Here is a 20,283-nt window from a genome sequence, read left to right on the forward strand (position 1 = left end):
GTTTTGTTTTTGTTTTTGTTTTGGCCGCACCCAGAGACACTCAGGGTTGGAAGGCTATATGGGATGCCGGGAATCAAACTCAAGTCCATTCTGGGTTGGCTGTGTGCAAGGTAAATGCCCTACCGCTGTGCTATCTCTCTCACCCTGAAAAAAAAATTCTAAAGCAAATGGCATACTAAAATATTTAGTAAACGCAACATGAGATTCCATCAGGATGCGGCAGTTGGAAACAACCAGCCTGAGAGGCCTAAGTATATTTTCAACACGTCGGTCCACAGCTGGCTAAACACATTTACCTAACTCTTTTTTTTTTACATCAGAAAATAAAAACTATATTTTTAAAATACTATTTAGTTAATATAAAAAAAAATCACAGCAGTGATCAAATAGTCTTAAACGAAAGCCCTATATGTGATGGTGAAAGTGTGTTAACCTGATTGCTTGTACTATGTGCTGTTTGCGCAATAGAGGAGGTGTAACACTGAAGATGTCAAATGGTTAATATATGCTTTCCTCCCCTGCACTCAGGCTTCAGCTCCAGGTAGCATTAACTCCATAAAAGGCACAGACACCCCCCTCCATTTTTTGTGTGTGGGGGTGCGTCTTATGGTACAAAAACATGGTATATATACACAAAAATAAAGGCAATACATAAGCAATTTGTATCTTAGAAATATATTAATAATTCAGCACCTTCTCACTACTAATATGACCAAAATCCAATACATACTACCTTGCTGGACATCCTCCTACTTGGTCCCAGCTCCTATCATGATTCTTCTATGATTTATTCTCCATACAGAAGTTAGGGTGATCTTTGAAATCAGATACTGTTCTCAGAGTTTACAGTTCCCAGGGTTTCTCATTTTCTCACTCATTGAAGAAGACGAGGTTCTTATAATTCCCTTGGGTTCTACACAGCCTGGCTTCTCTGACTTTAATTCTGCTCCACTGCTAGCTTACACTGCTACAGTAAAAGAAATCTTCTTGGAATGCCTTTTTAAATCATGGAAATCATTAAAATTTTGATGGAACACGCCACACTGCTACCCCAGTATCTGTATTTGCTGCCTCTCTGCCCAGAAACATTTTTTCTAAAAATCTGTGTGGTTCATTGTCTTTCTCCAGGGTTCCGTTCATATATACCTAATAGAAAGACATTGCTCAGCATTATTTTCTACCACCCTACCTTACTGTGACTTAATATTTATCAGAGCAGTTATTACTATTATGTTTATCTCTTTAACTTCTTCTAGAAGAATCGTTCCAAGGAGGTAGGAAACTCAAATCTGTTTTATTTACTACTCTTAATGATTGGTGTATTATAATTGTTCGGTAAAAGTGATTTTTATAAACTAGCAATTATGCTAGAAATGAAATTTAAAACCAAGTCAAATAATAATTTACTGTAGCAGATGCTTGTATTGTATATAAACAAAAATTAATTCTCAGAAAGTTGAGTAAGCTATACATAATGTTCACAAAATCCATATTTCAATATTTCTGGTAGGGCAGAACAGAAAATAATAAATGCAAAGTAATTTCATAATTATTACTATTTGATTCAGCTAACAATACTGAATTAATCTCCTTTTCTAGCAGAATGACACATGTAAAAAGTAATTGTGGGGGCTGGTTAGCACAGCAGTACGGCATTTGCCTTGCATGCAGTCTACCCATGACAGACTTGGGTTTGATTCCTGGCATTCCATATGGTCCCCTGAGCCTGCCAGGAGTGATTTCTGAGCAAGTAACCCCTGAGCGACGCCAGCTGTGGCCCAAAAACCAAATTAAAAAAAAAAAGTTATGGTGTTGGCTGTTTAACAAGTTTTCTAAGGGCTGGAGAGACAGTACTTGCTCTATATTTAGCTAACCTGGGTTCAATACCTGGGACCACATCTGGTCCCTGAGCAAGAAGTAAGTTCTCAGCAATGCCATCTGTGTCTCAAAGAAAAACAAAAGAAGTTGCTATTGCTATTATATACCACTTTGATGCAAACTAAGTAGGCATGGACCCTTTTTAGTCCTCTATCTCCAAAGTGTGGCCAAGATTTTCTCAATAAATTATTTAACAGTGAGTCTTAGGGGACTATCCCACGTAGAGAAAGCAAAATCTAAATGGTTAAATGAACCTGTATCCTCTATATAACAAAGCCAAGATACAAAAAATTTTAAAAAATTTCACTTATTATTCTTCACCTGGTCCTTCTAGTCATGATAGATTATCTTAAGAAAATAATCTGAAATGGGCCAGACTGGTGGCACAAGCAGTAGGGAGTTTGCCTTGCCCATGCTAACCTAGGACGGACTGTGGTTCAATCTCCCGGCAATCCATATGGTCCCCCAAGCCAGGAGAGATTTCTGAGCATAGAGCTAGGAATAACCCCTGAATGTCACTGGGTGTGGGCCAAATAGCAAAAAACAAAACAAAACAAAACAAAAACCCACCTGAAATGGAAGCCAGAGTAATAATAGCACAGCAGAAAGGGTGTTTGCCTTGCATGTGGCTGACCCAGGTTCAATCCCTGGCATCCAATATGGTCTCTGGAGCCTGGCAGGGAGTAACCCGAGTGCTGCCGGGTGTGGCCCCCAAATAAAAACAACAACAACAACAACAACAACAACAACAAAATATCCCTGACATGACCTTTCTTAATCTGTCAATTAACCAGTCTATTTTGCTTCGTAATTAGCCATGCCTCCATAATTTTTACTATCTTCTTCCAATAGACTAAATTGCAAAGACTGATTCAATCTGAAGAGGAACTCAAGTATTCCTCCATGCTAGAGCCTATACCTTGTTTTTGGCTGGGGCCTCCAAGAAGTGCTTAGGAGGTCCAGGGATCCCCTCTTAGACATGCTTGGGGGGAGGGGGAAACGACCATATGGTGCTGGTTGTACATAAGGCAAGTACTTAACCCCTGTACTAGTCCTCTGGCTGTAACCCCCTATTTTTAACTCCCTCTATCAGTAGCCCATTAATGTGCTTACTGGCAAATCTGGATCATAAAAGAGGGGAAGAAATGAAGCATGTCTATTAATTAGGGAAAATTTTAACATGGCAATAAATGAACAATGGGATAAATGATGGTAGCATGTACTAAAATGTAGAAAGAAGGAAAAGGAACAGGTTGAAGGAATAAGAAGTCAAGAGATGGGTCAGGGGGAGATACAATACAGCAATTAGAGTGTGCGCTATACCAATGCCTTACCACAATGTCTTCTGAGAATTGCTAGGTGCAACCTTAAGGCCCCCAAGCATCCCTGAGGGTAATCCTGATTGTCCCAGATATTGCATTATTTCTGCAGCATCATGTTCCCTGGCCTTAAGTCCTCTGGGCCAGGTACTGGGGGTGGCCCTAAAGTTGTTCCCCAGTTAATCCCATCCCTCCATCCCCTTAAAAAAAGATTTGTTTGATAAATGTTAAACTGAAGATACCTCTTCTATCTCCAAGAACAGATATGTTATTAAACCTGAAGTTTAGTGGGTAAATCAGTGTTGAATACATAAACTTAAGTTTTCTGCATCTAGATAGCTTTCAAAACAAAGCTGAAGATCACCAAAGAACTAGAAATGGAGACAAAGCAAAATGCTTTAGTCACTCAAACATGTGAAGAGGTTTCCTGTGTCTTAGAAACTAGATAAAAAAGGATTTCATAGAAAAAATACTCACTACATCAATAGACTATTGGAGGATTATAAAAATGGAAGACTTGAGAGCTATTAGTTTGACAATACTGGAATAAGGACTGCAGCAGTAAGGCAGAAAATATAAAAGCTTAATATGCTGGGTTCAGGACTCAAAGATGAACCAAAGGGCTAGAGAGGATGGATGTAGAATACACTCTAAGGAACGCTGCAAAAGAAAAAGCAGAGAAACAGGGAGGCGGCATGAGAAGTGGAATTAAAGTATCTTTTTTTGTTTTTAACATGAAAGATGTGTTTAGACAGAAATGATCAAACATTTAAATATAAAACAAGAAAGTTGGGGGCCGGGCGGTGGCGCTGGAGTTAAGGTGCCTGCCTTGCCTGCGCTAGCCTAGGACGGACCTCGGTTCGATCCCCCGGCGTCCCATATGGTCCCCCAAGAAGCCAGGAGCAACTTCTGAGCGCATAGCCAGGAGTAACCCCTGAGCGTCACAGGGTGTGGCCCAAAAACCAAAAAAAAAAAAAAAAAAAAAACAAAACAAAACAAAAAAACAGAAAGTAATCTAAGAAAAAAGAGAAGAACTAAATGTAGAGCAAAAGTTCTTGAGAAGTTGAAAGGGAAAGGGATCTAAGGTACAAATGTAGTGGCAAACCATAGAGATAATAATAAGAGAAAACTCATGCACTCAAGTATATGGATCTCACATGCCATGATGAAAAGATAAAATTTCATTTATTTATTTACCTATTAGTTTTTGGGCCACACCTGGCATGATCAGGGCTTATTCCTGGCTCTGTGCTCAAGAATGAGTCCTGATGGTGTTGCAGGGATACTGGGGATCAAACCCAGGTGGCCATGTGTCCTACTCACCATATCGCTTCAGCCCCAATGATGGAGTTCCTTTAAATTTCTTATCATGAACTTTTGACTATTATTGTCCTATTCTAAAACTTCATCATCAACTATCTCTAAGATGAGCTGCTCTGTACCCAGACTCCTCTCATGTCTTTAAATGTAAATAATCACTAGTCTTCTCAAAATGGACCGGTGCTTTTTCATCTCATTTAAAATCAAAAGTCATATATTCTGATGTTCCTTTAATTACTTGTACTTTTGATACTTCATCTCCCTTCTTTTGCACTTCCCTAGCTGACGATGTTCTCATCTTAAGCATACCAAGCATCATCTCATCTAAAGGGCTTCAGCTCTCTTTGGTATAGCGAGTCTCAAATCCTTTTCTTTTTTTTTTCTTCATTTTTTTTTTTTTTTTTTTTGGGCCACACCTGGTGACGCTCAGGGGTTACTTCTGGCTAAGTGCTCAGAAATCGTTCCTGGCTTGGGGGACCATATGGGATGCGGGGGTCAAACTGTGGTCCGTCCTAGGTCAGCCAAGTGCAAAGGCAAACATCCTACTGCTGCGCCACTGCTCTGGCCTCATCCTTTTCTTATTTATTCAAAATTTTGTTCAACTATGAGAGACCCTCCCTGATTTTTTTCAAATATTCCTTTCCCTGCTTTCCTTTCCATATCTTCTTTCTTGATAATGTTCATCATTGCTTGTCATATTGTTACATATTTGTTTACATTCTGTCACCCTCCCCACAGTAAGAAATTTCCACAAAATAAAGACTTCATCTGTCTTTCGATGCTTAGAATGGTACTTAATATAGCACATAGTAGATAACAATAGTTTTGTACAAAAATTATTTTAAAATATTTTTAAAATATATAGGCTCAATTTCTCTGGATTAGAAAGATTTTGAAGATCAAAATTAACTTTTATGACTTTCTGAAAAAAATTCAATTCATGCTATGTTAAAAACACACACACACAAAACAAGATTAACTTTGAGATGTATATGTACTACACAGTTACCTGATCTTTGAGAAATTTTCTGATGTTTCGATGGGCTCGAGAACATTCTGTTAATAAGCTGAGAACTGGAGTTAGACCCTCTCTATAGCTGCTTCCCTATAAAGAAAAGCATATATGCTACATTAGTTTTCTAACAGCATTAATTTCCTCCATTTAATTGAGCTTTATTCAAAATTCCTTTTTGAAGAAGAGACATACTATCAAAGCTATACCAAAAAAATATCTTTTTGGTGGTGGGATGCCACTAGATTTTAGTGGTAGGTATAATGAATCATAAACAGGTATTAAGTTTCAGTTATCCACTTAAAATTCTATAATATTGGAAACTAATAATAAATGAATTAAAAATAAAAAATGGTTTTCCTTACTTTACTGATATCTTCATTATTTACTAACACTCATTTTTATCTTTTTTTGTTTGGTTTTTGGTTTTTGGGTCACACCCAGAGGTGCTCAGGGGCCACTCCTAGCTCTGCATTTGCTCCTGGAAACTGCTCCTGGAAGGCACATGGAACCATGTGGGATGCTGGAATTAGAACCATCCTGCATTGGCTGCGTGCAAGGCAAATGCCCTACTGCTGTGCTATCTCTCTGGCCCCTCATTTTTAACTTTCCTAGATTTCCCCCTACATTTTCTAAATTAAAGGACTTTGAAAAGGGAGAAGTTTGGATGACCCATTTATACTGCCTTTTGTTATAGTTACCTAAAAAGCCAGATAACAAACAAGAGAAAAAAAGTGGGTCACAATTAAAAAATAATAATAATATTTAAAAAAAGGTATTTGACATTTAGTATTTAAGTATGTATAATCAAATTTTTGGGGGTGGATAACTTTAAATTCTAAGACTTACAAAATAAGAATATACAAAAAAGTAATTCATTTTTCCATTGTTTTCAAGAACTAGTCATAATTTTGGTGTTATAATAATAGTGTTCTAAAAGGCAAATTCACTTTGCTTCAGCAATTTACCATATATGATAATAATTGAACACTTTCTAGAGTACAAACAATAATGAAAGACAGCAGCTATATAAAAAGCCTAGATTAAAAAGAAATCACGTCTGTGATTTTCTTGTGTATCACATTTATATTCTTTAGGAGCATATTCCCAATGCCTCCATTTTATTAACCTTACCTTGTCTATTCTTTTCTCCATAAAATTGAGTAAAACATGAATGGCCTCCATATTCATACCATTGTATACCATGGTATTGTTTTTCAAAACTGTTTCTTTCTCATCTGTCTTATCATTGGGCATTTCATCTAGCGTTGTTGCCTCTTGTGCAGTTTCTTCATGGGTTAATGGACAAATGAGAACATCCAAACAAGAGACCGGAACGTTGCTTAAAAGGTTGACTGCATTGCTGAAAAGCAATTTAAGAATACAATATTTTAATTTGTTGAATAGTCCTTTAAAATTCAAACATAATTAAGTTTAGAAGTGACTTTCAGGAATCAATTAAGATTTTTCTTTTTCAAAACGAGCCATTAATACCACTAAGTATTTTATTAAGAGATAGAATATAAAGAACTGTTTCAAATACACATAAGACATTATAATGAACAGATGTTAAACAGGCACATAACCGTGTTTTGTCACTTTCTGAAATGGCTAAAATAGAAATTAGTAAGCTTTTATGAAGGGAAAAAAATATCTAGTTGAAAAAAAAAAGAAAAAAAAGGAAATTAGTAAGCTTTGACACCAGCTCTTTAATTTTATGACACAATACTAGTCCTGCTTTTTATCTCTTGGGGCTTAAATCCTTTTGTCTATCTACTGGTGTTTTATTATTCCTTATATTATAGTATAGTATAAAACGCTGAGAAGCACTGTATACAAGCAGCTTATTATATATGTAACAATATTAGAAAACAAATTTTGTAGGATTCTTTGTAAATGTAGAAAATACAATTTTTAGATCATTCTGATTTTGGTAAAACATAGTAGAAAATGTGTAATGATGCTTTCTTTTCATTCTCTTATAATTAGGTTTCTTTGAATAAAGCCAACAGTTAATTTTGATTTTCTGCCAGAGTATTAATGAGTACATGAATCTAGACACACCAGTAGGGGGAACCCAAACCATGTTACTTTTGATATTCCCTAATTTTTTTTTTCTATTACTCAGTGTACCAAGAGATTAAAATAAAACTAACTAAAACTGAGACTTCTTCTGGGGCAGGGGAAATAGCTCAAAAGGATGGAACATATATTTTGTATGCAAGGAATCCCAGGTTCAATCTCTCCTAATGCTTGGTCCCTTGAGAGTCACTGGGAACAGTTCAAAGTTCCCTTCTGTCTCCGACCGTACACATTTTCATGAATGAAATTTTTTACACAAAATTTCATATTATTTTCATCTAAAAAAAGAGACAATATTCTGTACTGACTCTCTAAAGACTGTGCCCCAGAACTTCCTGATAAACACAATGGAAAGACAGACATTACATTTCCTAGTGACAGAGAAGCAGAGCTAAAAATAACCACATCCTGACTAAAAATAAACTCCTGCAAATGCAATTTAAAAGTCTAATCCTTAGAAACCAAATTCACGGCTTAATCAATGTGATGTCTTAATTTAGATACAGAAATCCCTTTTAATTTATTTTATAATGAAACTCTCAATAATACAAAATAAACAACAAAACTATTTTTCTGAAAATCAAAATCTTCTCTGTGAAGATTGGTTCTAATTCTTTGTTTTTATATTATGAAAAAATTCATTAAAAATCCAAGTTTAAGAATTAAACAGTGTGAAAAAAGAATGGTTAAAACAACAGTTTAACCAAGAAAAATAACAGAAAAATTCTATCAATAAATGGATCTTGGCAAATAAGTTCTTTGGTTGCATCCACTAAAAATCACTACTTATACTACTATTGTTTATTTACTACTATTAAAAGGGCAGTAGTAATTACTATCAGTAGTATATAATGGCAATTGAGTTAGAACTTTACCATTTTGCAAGTATCTACAGAGTTTTGTCTATTGTTTAAAAAGCTTTCCTTGTGGCAGAAGCATTTGAAAGTGATTAACTGCAAATTCACTAAGGATGGAAAAAAAGGGCAAAAACCTTTAAAATTACTTTCTAAAATGGTATTAAATAGTTTTTTTTTTTTTTTCAAATCAGAAGGCAACAGGTTCTGGAGTCTATCCATATTATGATTTTCTAAATCTACCATAGATCACACTAAATAAATTTAAAGCCATGCATTTCATTACAGAGGAATGCCTCCTTTAAACTGATTTAAAATAGGTAGTTTCTTAACTAAATGTACAACTTGATTCAACAAATATTTGGAGGTTATAGGCTTTTCAAGAAAGGTTTCTATTTCCCTGTTCCTTATTAAACAACTGGTTCCCAAACAACTACAAAATTAATTTTCTGGCTCACTGTGTTTGAGCTATTCTTTTTAAGTAAGGAAGGCCAGTTTTTTTGAGCAATGTCACTTCTCTGACAGTTTTATTTGTGGCAGAAGAGTGTATGAAATTCTCCAGCTACCAGGAAGTCAGTGGCTATGCACAGAGCTGCACAATGGTGTTTGCATTCCTACTCCAGGGGGTAGAAATACTGTGTATATTACTCTCCCCTTTTCAGCTTCCTAGGGGTCATTAATCACTGTGACATGACATCCTCCCACTCAGGCTCTCAGCCCCCTCCTGATATGCAGATTCAAAAGTTAGGCCTATTTAAGCTTCTTAATGGTTGGATTAAAGTTTTGTTCCCTTATGGTAGAGGGAAGATAATATAAAATATAGTCCTGTATCAATTGCTGGATTAAATTTAATCTATTATCAAGTGACATTTGAGTTACATAATAAAGGTACATTAAAAAAATCTATAAATGTGAACAAATCTTTCTGGTCAAATCTTTGTCACAAATCTTTTTCAGACTTTGTAATATCTACTTCAATGAATTTTAAGGTATCCTGAGAAAAATCTCTGGCTATACATTTGGGGCTTATTTCCCAACAATAAGAGAATAGTCAGGAAAAAGTAAACCACAAAAGACAGTTAAGTAAATAGCTTTCTAGAAAGTGCTAAGTGTTCTAGGGAGTAAACACAGAAGGGTAAAAGAATCAAGAGACATGAAATTTCGAATAGGGAGGTTATGGCAGACCTTAATGGGTATTTAAGCCAACACTTAAAGGAGTGAGCTATGAGATGATCTGTGAAAATGATATTCTAGGAGGCGCAAGAGCAAAGGTCCTAGACCAAGAGCAGTGACATATCTGAAGACTTGCAAAGAAGCTGATTTATTTGACCAACAACTCATAGAGAGGAACAGAGTGGGCCAAATAAGTCGCCAAGTCTGATTGGTTTTGCAGTCTATTATTACTTTAATTTATCCTGAGCAATAGGTAAGTCTCTGTATAGTTTTTGCACTGTTAATACACTCTGTCTTATGTTAAAAGAGTTATTCTGATTATTTTGGAAGATGCCACAGTGAAGAGAACCAGTCAAGACAGTAGAAAATCAGTTCACAGAAAATGAACAGGTGATAACAGAGAAGAGGTTAGATCCAGGTATACCGTGAAAGTTTACATGACAGACCAATTTGGAGTAAGAACCTTTTTTTTTTTTTTTTTGGTTTTTGGTCACACCCAACAGCGCTCAGGGGTTACTCTTGGCTCTATGCTCAGAAATCGCTCTTGGCAGGCTCAGGGGACCATATGGGATGCTGGGATTCGAACCACCGTACTTCTGCATGCAAGACAAACACCTTACCTCCATGGTATCTCACCGGCCCCAGAACCTAAAATTTTTGACGTAGCAAGTGAAACTCTGGAGGTGTCCAAAGCGGAAATGAAAACTACTGCTGGAAATGCAGGGTATTTTTTCCAGGGAAAGATTGAGTTTAATTTTGGAAATGTCAGAACTGGGATGCGTTATCAGATTTCCAAGTGGAGATGTTAGTCAGAAATTTAGCTATATCACTGAAGTTTAGGGAAAATTAGAGATATAAAACCAAAGAGTGTACAGACAGATATCAGTAAAGACTGATTTGGATAAGTAATCCAATTTACTGAGTCTCAAGTAAGGGCCTGAATATGGTTTAATAGACTATGAAGACTGAGAGTCTAGGATACTCTATCCAGACAAGTAAAAGAAAACATTATAACTAGTCAGGTTTGGGGCTAGTACCCTGGAACAAATATATAAGTAATAACAGAGTGGTCACTATGTCAAAGGACAAGGTCAGATCAAGCAAGATGACAACTGAGAAAGGTCACTATTGCCCTCAGTAATAGCCTTGATAAAGTTGTGAAACTGAAGTCTGAGTAGACTGCTTCAAAAGAGAATAGTAGAAACTTCATATAGTTGCCACATAGAGCTTTAAAGGGTGAGGACTAGAGAAGCAAGAGGAAAGGAAGTGTCAAGAAAACGCTAAATTATGAAATAAATAAAAGTTTCCTAGTTGCAACTTTCAGCATAGTATATCTTTTTAACCCACAGGGATCTGGTTATTATTCTCTAAATATATCACACACATATTTCCACACATTTCCACTTCTGTTTTCTGGTTATTTTGGGGGGAAAGGGTATCACAAACTGTGGTGTTCAGGGCTTACCTCCTTGCTTAGTGCTCAGAAATCACTCCTGGTGAGCTTGGGGAAGCATTTGGATGTCAGGGATCAAACCCAGATAAGCCGTGTATAAGGCAAGCCTTCTACTAGCTGTACTACTGCTCAGCCACCATATTCCTCCCTACTTTTGTACTATCCTTGTTTCCCTTTGACTGAACATATGTGTTCTTTAATGTTAGCTAAAGCCACTTCATTCTCAACCAATAAATTTACCTATGTCTTGAAGTAGGGACTAAATACACAAACCAAAATAAAAATAATACTCCCTTTCCTAAAAGAAGTCACCTATACACTGGTGAAGGTGGATCTTCTTTATATGACTGAAACCTAACTACAATCATGTCTGTAATCAAAGTGCTTAAATAAAAATTAAAATCAATTAAAAATGTCACCTATAACACTATGTAGTCATCATAACACTATCTAGAGCCTCATAACTCATGACACTATCTATGAGTTGAATTTTAGAACATCTCTTAGGAAAAAATGTGCCTTGTACAAAAACACTGTTTCTTCTGGTCTTTAGTGTCTTTATCCTTCAAATAAAAAGAGATAAATAATTTCACTAGCATTATTATTATTATTATTATTATTATTATTATTATTAGTCCAGGAATCATATGCAGGATTGTGGACATGTAAAGAAATTACTTTATTATGGAGCTATAGGCTTGGCCTCTCCCACCAGCTGATGTAAGGATCACAAACATAAACAACCAAAAAAAAAAAAAAAACAGACAAAAACATCCCCAAACCCATACAAATTACAGGAAGCAACAGAAAAATTCTAGAGGGATGAGAAAATAAGGCATCCGTTGTAAACCAAAAAAAAGTCCCTAAGCTTAGCTAAAGCAAAGGACAAGGCCCCTAAAGTGGCTTTAGTTGATAGTAAAATGAAAAAAGTTCAAGTGTCTATATGTGGAGTGAGCTGAGAGATTTTATAAAGGGAAATACCATGATGAGATATAGATATGGCCAGATGGATTACTGAAGAATTTAAACCAGTACTGGTTGGCAAAAATGAGGTTATGGTGACTTGAAGAATAAAAGAGAGTAAAGTTATGGAAAGTTATAAATCAGCAGTCTTGCAACCATAAAAATACAAACGATGGGGAGAAATTTTAAAAATATATTTGATTTAATTCATATATGTATAATTTAATAGTATATGTAGCTAGTGTATTATATATATGAGTAACATAGATGAGTAATATAGTATATACATAGTATATAATGCATATGAGTATATAGAGTAACATATTCATATTTTATAGAGTAAATTATAAAAATAAGCAGAGATTAGAACTTGAGGATTATCTTTCTATAATGCCCAGCTACCTTGATAGGGGACATTCCTTTTGCAACCAAATATTTATAAAGTATACCTATCTGTTCTAGGTACTGGAGATACAGTGTGGAACAAAACACAAGATCTTTACTCTTGTAAAATTTATGATTTAGTGAGGGAAAAATAGATATGTAGAAAAATAATAAAGTTATTTCATTGGTGATAAGTGCTAAGAAAAAGAAATGTGATAAAGAATAACAATGTATGCTTGTGTTTACTCATATGTGTGTATATGTATATGTAGTAATTTAAATTGGGTGATCAAGGAAGACCCGATTAAAGAGATGCCTATTTGGGCTCAATTATGAGTTACAAATAGGACCAAGATCTCCAAGAATTTACTTGGAGATCTGGATAAAAGCAGTTGAGACAAAAAACAGGACAAGTATAAAGCACACTGTGAGTAAACAGATCAGCTTTAGTAAAGAATTATCTGGTCATATTATTATCTGGGTCATACGTAATTGGAATAATATAGTTCCCTGAAGCAAGAGTTCATTATTGCTATGGAATATTTTGCTTGGTAACAGAAAGCACATGCTATCAAGTATGAGGTCAATGTCTTAGGTCCTATGATGTGGATTCACTCAATAAATAGATATTTTTTTCTCATGCATAACTATGTTACTAGCATATTATATTGTCACTTAATATAGAACCTAATGCCAAAAAATTAAGCATGGACTGCCTAACACTTTGGTACAACTTCCTCCCTGAAGCCTTGAAGAGAAAACTGAGACTTGCTTGGTTTAGCTGTCAGATAAATATTCTTCAATAGCTGTACCAAGTAGTGTAGAATATTCATCTCTAACACAATCTTATTAACCTAAATGTTGCCAACCATCCCAAGTAAACAAAATCTCTAAGTAAAAAGCAGAACCTGCTGAGGAAGAGGTGAAGCCCTGATAAGGGCAAACTTTTGGTTTGAATCTCAAAGAGAGGACAAAAGAAGGAATTGACCCAGGGAGACAAATTTCTCAGAATCAGCAAATAGACAACCATAAAAGTTTTTTTTAACCTCTTGAGTTGGAGAGATAGCACAGGAAGACACTTGCCTTGTTTAGCACATCCGTGAACACAAAGCCTGAAGCATCTCCAAAACATCTCCAGGTGTTGCCCCAAACTCCACCCAAAAATATTTTCTATTAATCATAAAGTCAGAGGGAAACCACAAAGAAGAATTCTAAGTGGAAATTTCCTTTTGAAAAACAACTCTATGTGGAATACAAGGAACAGAGCCCACTGTCAGGGTAGATAAAACTTCCCCATGGAGCAAACTGCAATAGTTTTGATGTGGAAAAAGAAGGCAATATGACAGTTACGGAGCTGGGAGCATGAAAACTGGCAGGACCTGGCAATCAGAAAGGAGAGGGAGGCTGAAATATAAACCAATGCTAGAATATAGAGGGAATAATAATAAATAAATAACAATAAGGAGGGATTTCAAAAAATAAGAGAGGACACATGGAAATAGAGATACATACCCTGCTCATGAATTGGCAGGATTAATATAATTAAAATGGCAATACTCCCCAAAGCATTGTACAGATTTAATGCAATCCCTCTAAAGATACCCATGACATTCTTCAAAGAAGTGGATCAAATACTCCTGAAATTCATTTAGAACAATAAATACCCATGAATAGCTAAAGCTATCCTTGGGAAAAGGAATATGGGAGACATTACTTTCTCTAATTTTAATTGTATTACAAAGCAGTAGTTATTAAAACAACATGGTACTGGAATAAAGACAGATCCTCAGATCAGTGGAATAGATTTGAGTATTCAGAGAATGTTCCCCAAGCATACAATCAACTAATCTTTGATAAAGGTGCAAGAAATGCAAAACAGAACGAGAGCCTCTTTAACAAGTGGTGTTGGCACAACTGGTAAGCCACTTGCAAAAAAGCAAACTCAGATCCCCATCTAGCACCATGCACAAAGGTCAGATCCAAATGGATTAAAGACCTGATATCAGGCCTGAAACGATAAGATATATACAAAATGTAGGTAAAACACTCCATGACATTAAGATTAAAGGCATCTTTAAGGAGGAAACAGCAGTCTCCAAACAAGTGGAAGCAGAGATAAACAGATGGGACTACATTAAGCTGAGAAGCTTCTGCACCTCAAAGGAAATAGTCCTTAGGATACAAAACCCACCCACAGAATGGGAGAAACTATTCATTCAATACCAAATAAGGGGCTAATATTCAAAATATACATGGCACTAACAGAATTTAAAAACATCTAACCCCATCAAAAAATGGGGAGAAGAAATGAACAGATACTTTACCAAAGAAATACAAATGTCCAAAAGACACATGAAAAAATGTTCCACATCATTTATCATCAGGGAGATGCAAATCAAAACAACGAGATACCATCTCACATCATAGAGACTGGCACATATAACAAAGACCAAGAACAATCAATGCTGGTGAATGTGGGGAGAAAGAACTCTCATTCATTACTGATGGGAATGACGTCTAGTCCAGCCTTTATGGAAAACAATATGAAGATTCCTCAAAAAACTGGAAATTGAGCTCCTATATGATCCAGCTATACCACTCCTAGGGATATACCCTACGAATACAAAAATGCAATTCAAAAATCCCTTCCTCACACCAATATTCATTGCAGCACTATTTACAATAGCCAGACTTTGGAAACAACCAAGATACCCTTCAACAGATGAATGGCTAAAGAATCTGTGGTACATATACACAATGGAATATTATGCAGTCATCAGAAGAGATGAAGTTTTCCTATATGTGGATGTACATAGAATCTATTATGCTGAGTAAAATAAGTCAGGGGGAAAGAGACAGACTCAGAATAGTCATAAAATAAGTCAGGGGGAAAGAGACAGACTCAGAATAGTCTCTTTTGTTGTTGTTGTTGTTGCTGTTGTTGTTGTTGTTGTTGTTATTTGAGTCACACCTGGCAGTGCTCAGGAGTTATTCCTGGCTGTACACTCAAAAATTGCTCCTGGTAAGCTTGAGGGACCATATGAGATGCCGGGATTAGAACTATCATCCCTCTGAATGCAAGGCAAATGCCCTACCTTCGTGCTATCCCTCCAGCTCCTCATCTATGGGTTTTAAGAAAAATTAAGGACATTATTGCAATAATTCTGAGACAATAGAGATGAGGGCTAGAAAGACTGGTTGACAATAGGAAGCTCACCACAAAGAGTAGTGGTGCAGTTAAAGGAAATAACTACACTAACAACTATCATGACAATCTTAATGAGTGAGAGAAGTAGAATGCCTGTCTCAAATACAGGCAAGGATTGGGAAGGAGGGAGAGGGTCACTGGTGGTGGGAATGTTGCACTGGTGAAGGGGGTGTTCTGTTTATGTCCGAAATCCAACTACCATCATGCTTGTAATTAAGGTGCTTAAATAAAGATTTTATATATTAAAAATAAAAGAATAAAAAGAGGGAAAAAGATAAATCTGTAAGGATCTTAAGAGAAAAAGGAATCAACAGGGATATGAAGGTCTGTAAGAAGTGAGCAAGACCAGAGATCACATCTAAATTTTCTTCAAAATTATTTGGATGACAATTTAATAAAATAGTTATATACAAATACTTATATAATTAATATTTTTAGATAAATTTAATAATTAATTCACTAGGAGACTACTCACAAACAACCTTTGTGATATGATGCATAGCACAATATCTGTTCATGTAGAAAAAATTACTTGCGTGCTCGCTTCGGCAGCACATATACTAAAACTGGAACGATACAGAGAAGATTAGCATGGCCCCTGCACAAGGATGACACGCAAATTCGTGAAGCATTCCATATTTTTAAAAAAGATAGGAAAAGGGGCCGGGCGGTGGCGCTGGAGGTAAGGTGCCTGCCTTGCCTGCGCTAGCCTAGGACGGACCGCGGTTCGATCCCCCAGCGTCCCATATGGTCCCCAAGAAGCCAGGAGCAACTTCTGAGCGCATAGCCACAAGTAACCCCTGAGCGTCACAGGGTGTGGCCCAAAAACCAAAAAAAAAAAAAAAAGATAGGAAAAAAAAGAGAATAGAAAAAAATACTTGCTTCAGGGGCCTGAGAGATAGCATAGAGGTAGGTGTTTGCCTTGAATGCAGAAGGATGGTAGTTTGAATCTCGGCATCCCATATGGTCCCCCTAGCCTGCCAGGAGTGACTCAAAACAAAAAACAAACAAAAAAATTACTCGCTTCACATGCTGGAGCCCTGGGTTTAATTCCTGGCTCTGCACAGTAAGATAAATAAAAACGTAGATCATACCAACTATCTACTTGTTACCATCATATAGATAAAAGGATATGAAATAAAATAGCATTTTTAAATGATCTAAAATTGATTATTAAAAATAAAGGTCAAGGTCAACTGTATTTGTGAAATAATTTTATCTCTATGCTCATGTCCTCCTGACGTCTTTGGGGAAAAAGGAAGACAATGGGACAGGGATATGGCTCAGTGATAAAATACATGCCTGGCAAGTCCTGTGTTTGATCCATAGCATTGAAACAACAACAATAACAACTATCTTACAGAAACAACATATCAGAAAAAGCTCCTGATATGCCAGTATCACAAAATATATCTGACATGAGAAAAATAGATTAGCATACAACTTTTTTCTACATGATCACAAAATATTTAAAGATGTGTTCCTGGGGCCAGAGTGATAGCACAGTTGTAGGGGGTTTGCTTTGCACGCTGCCAACCTGGAACCCAACCTGGGTTTGATCCCTGGCATCCCATATAGTCCTTTGAGCACCACCAAGAGTAAATCCTGAGTACAGAGCCAGGAGTCACTGCTGATTATAGTAGGTATGGTGCCAAAACAAACCCAAAATACAATAAAACTTAGTCTATAACACTTGATCCACAATTCCTTGTTATTAACTAATAAACAGATCTCATCTTTTTTTTTAAAAAAGCCATATTTTTTGTAAACCCATTTTCTTTTAGTTATAGATTCTAGAGTTATTTCTTGATTATGAAAATGATGTATCATAATTTATCAGTTTATTTTTTTAAAGGCATAGTCAGAAAAATTACAAATTTTGGATTTGTAGCTAACCTAATAGTTTTTTTTGTTTGTTTGTTTTTTTGTTTTTGGATCATACCGACAGCGCTCAGGGGTTACTTCTGGCTCTATGCTCAGAAATCGCCCCTAGCAGGCATGGGGGACCATATAAGATACCGGGATTTGAACCACTGTCCTTCTGCATGCAAGGCAAATGCCTTACCTCCATGCTATCTCTCCGGCCCCACAGATTTTTGTCTTTATTTTTGGGCCACACTCAGCAATAAAAAGTGCTTACTCTTGGCCCTGTGCTCAGGTATCACTCCTAGCTGGACTTGTTCAAGGACTGAACCCAGCATGGGATACATGCAAGGCAAGTACCATATCCGCTGTACTATCTCTCCTGTCCCATAAAATACTAAGCTTCTTCACTGTTAAGAAATTCACATTAATGGCTTGCAGAAGACAATAAAATCTACCAATAAATTCAATACAATATCAAATCTAAGATAGTATGTAGTTGATTAAAAATCAAGATATATTTTTTCCAATCCACTATATGCTGCCTGCACTGTCTTTCTAGCTTCACTATACCGTCTCTCTAGACTAGAAGGATCCATCATTTCATACCTGGCAGTGTTTATATGAGGCTTTACTTATACTAATTTTGAGGGTTTTTTTTATGTTGTGCATGCACGTACGTGTGTGTGTGTGTGTGTGTGTGTTTTGCAATTTGGGGATGAGTGGGTGTTGGGAAGCGTGCTGAGGAAACTGTGTGGTGCCAGGCAGGGATCAAACCAGTGTCTGCCACATTTAAAGTAAGCTCCCTAATGCCAGGTCTTTTTCTCAGTCCTATTTAAATAGTTTTAAATGCCATTTGTATACTTATAACAAAATACCACTATCAGTTATTTGGGGAGGGGGGGTCACTCCAAGTAGTGTTCAGAATTCCCAGGGCACACTGATACTGAGCCAACAGTATCAAGTAATTCAGTGTTAGAGCTAGAGAACATGGAACTATGCATGGGTCTCCCCTACTTATTTTTTGCAGTATTGGGCAGCAAACCTGGTATCTGACATGTCAAGACAAGTGTTCTGCTGCTGATTCTATCATTTGCTCTGAAATTTAATTTTGTTACTTTGTGTTTGGCTAATCCAGCAATGTCTCAAGCTTAACTCCTGGCTCTGAGCTCAGGAATCACTTCTGACAGGCTTGGAGGACCAGGTGGGGTGCTAGAGACTGAACCTAGATTATCCATACACAAGGCAAACCTCTTATCAGCTGTACTGTTGTTCTGGCTCTGATATATACATACAGAATGACATTCATAAGTGTATTAGATTAACTGTAGCAATTAAAAGCAGGGTTCAAATCCAAGTTCTTGCACTTATTAGGGCTACATGATGTGGGAGAAATTGTTTCAGTTTGATTATCGATTGTAAAGGGAAAAAGAGTAGAAACTACCTACCGAAGTACCTACTGAAGTACCTACCTACTATGATGATTACACAAGTTAATCTTTATAAAGCATGATGTCACACAGTAAATATTCAGTAATTTCACTGGATGATTTTTAACATACCAGTTACTGATTTACTGCTTAAAATAGACAATAAAAATCGAACATATAAAAACAAAAAGTGGTGATGTTCTTCAATGATGTATCAATACACAGGTGACCTACCTGTGCAGCTCTTCTGTTTTGTCTTCAGTTGGACCTACAATTAGTAAACAATGGCGAAGGACAGCTGCCATGACTCGAAACTGATGAGAATCACTCTATGACAAACGAGAGGAAAGGGAAAATTGGGGATTGAATGGCTTCCTGAAGAATCTGGTATATTAATACATCCTTGAAGTTACCTTATTATGCGCATCCCCGTAAAGTCATTCTGATACCACATATGGAATAATTTTAAGATCTTCTAGGAAGAATTACCAAAGCAATACTAAGAGAACAATCACTGTCTCATTTGAATACCTATTGCTACTCCAGACAAAGCTGAAGCAGAAGTTGGTCAAGCAGGTCAGGAGTCATGACTAGCACCTATACATTAGAAAATGAATCAATAAATAGCCTTTTACCTCACCGTAAGATACAATTCAACTGGGGATGACTTCTATCTCCAGAAAGCCTACCTGTTTTTCCCTCTATAATAGACTGGTCCAATTTACTAGTCATTAACAAAGTATTGATTTAAGGCTCTCAGTTATTTTAGGAGTGGGTTGTACATTCATACAAAACGTCTTCTCTCTAAATGTTAAAAAGCAATAAAATCTATAAACATTATTAAATATGGGGGGAAATACCCATTGACACTTAGGGGTTACTACTGGCTCTGCACTCAGGGGTTATGCCTGGCAGTGCTCTGGAGACCATATGGGATGTGGACATTGAAGTCTGATCAGCCACATGCAAGGCAAATGCCCATTTAGACTCCTATAAAATGTTAGTTTAATCAATCTTAATCTTAGTTTTCCCATATCAAGTTCCTAATTCCTCTTGAGTAGAAGTTCCCAAATTCACCTGACCTACCACCCCCTTTCAGATAAAACGGAATCAGTATTCTTCCAGAAATCTTCTTTAAATGAACAAACAGAAAATAATCCCCCATAGATGTATTTAAGCTAATGCCAACCCCAATCATGATTGCTCCAGCACCTCCTGCGGGTTATTAGGTGAGTGCCCACTTTGGGAAACAATGTTGCAGAGTTAACAAGTAATGAAAATTGAGTTTTATCTCCTATTTTCCCACCATGAACTCATTGGTAGTGACACTTGTGAGACAGAATC

General features: G+C 36.5%; 1 protein-coding gene and 1 non-coding gene across 4 annotated transcripts in view; one reads left to right on the forward strand and one right to left on the reverse strand.

Annotated features, from left to right (window-relative positions):
- Window positions 1-20,283, reverse strand: part of RIC8B (RIC8 guanine nucleotide exchange factor B) — a 121,264-nt gene that overhangs the window by 48,067 nt on the left and 52,914 nt on the right. For all 3 annotated transcript variants that reach the window (XM_049783117.1, XM_049783119.1, XM_049783118.1), the window contains exons 4-6: window positions 19,174-19,268; window positions 6,664-6,892; window positions 5,527-5,622 (exon numbers count right to left, since the gene is read on the reverse strand). In XM_049783117.1, the coding sequence (XP_049639074.1) occupies window positions 5,527-5,622; window positions 6,664-6,892; window positions 19,174-19,268 (420 nt within the window). The remainder of the gene's footprint in view (window positions 1-5,526; window positions 5,623-6,663; window positions 6,893-19,173; window positions 19,269-20,283) is intronic.
- Window positions 16,183-16,289, forward strand: LOC126023405 (U6 spliceosomal RNA). Its single transcript, XR_007500530.1, has one exon. It is a non-coding gene; the product is annotated as a U6 spliceosomal RNA (small nuclear RNA).

The sequence above is a fragment of the Suncus etruscus genome, chromosome 11 (assembly GCF_024139225.1).
Source record: "Suncus etruscus isolate mSunEtr1 chromosome 11, mSunEtr1.pri.cur, whole genome shotgun sequence".
Taxonomy (NCBI): domain Eukaryota; kingdom Metazoa; phylum Chordata; class Mammalia; order Eulipotyphla; family Soricidae; genus Suncus; species Suncus etruscus.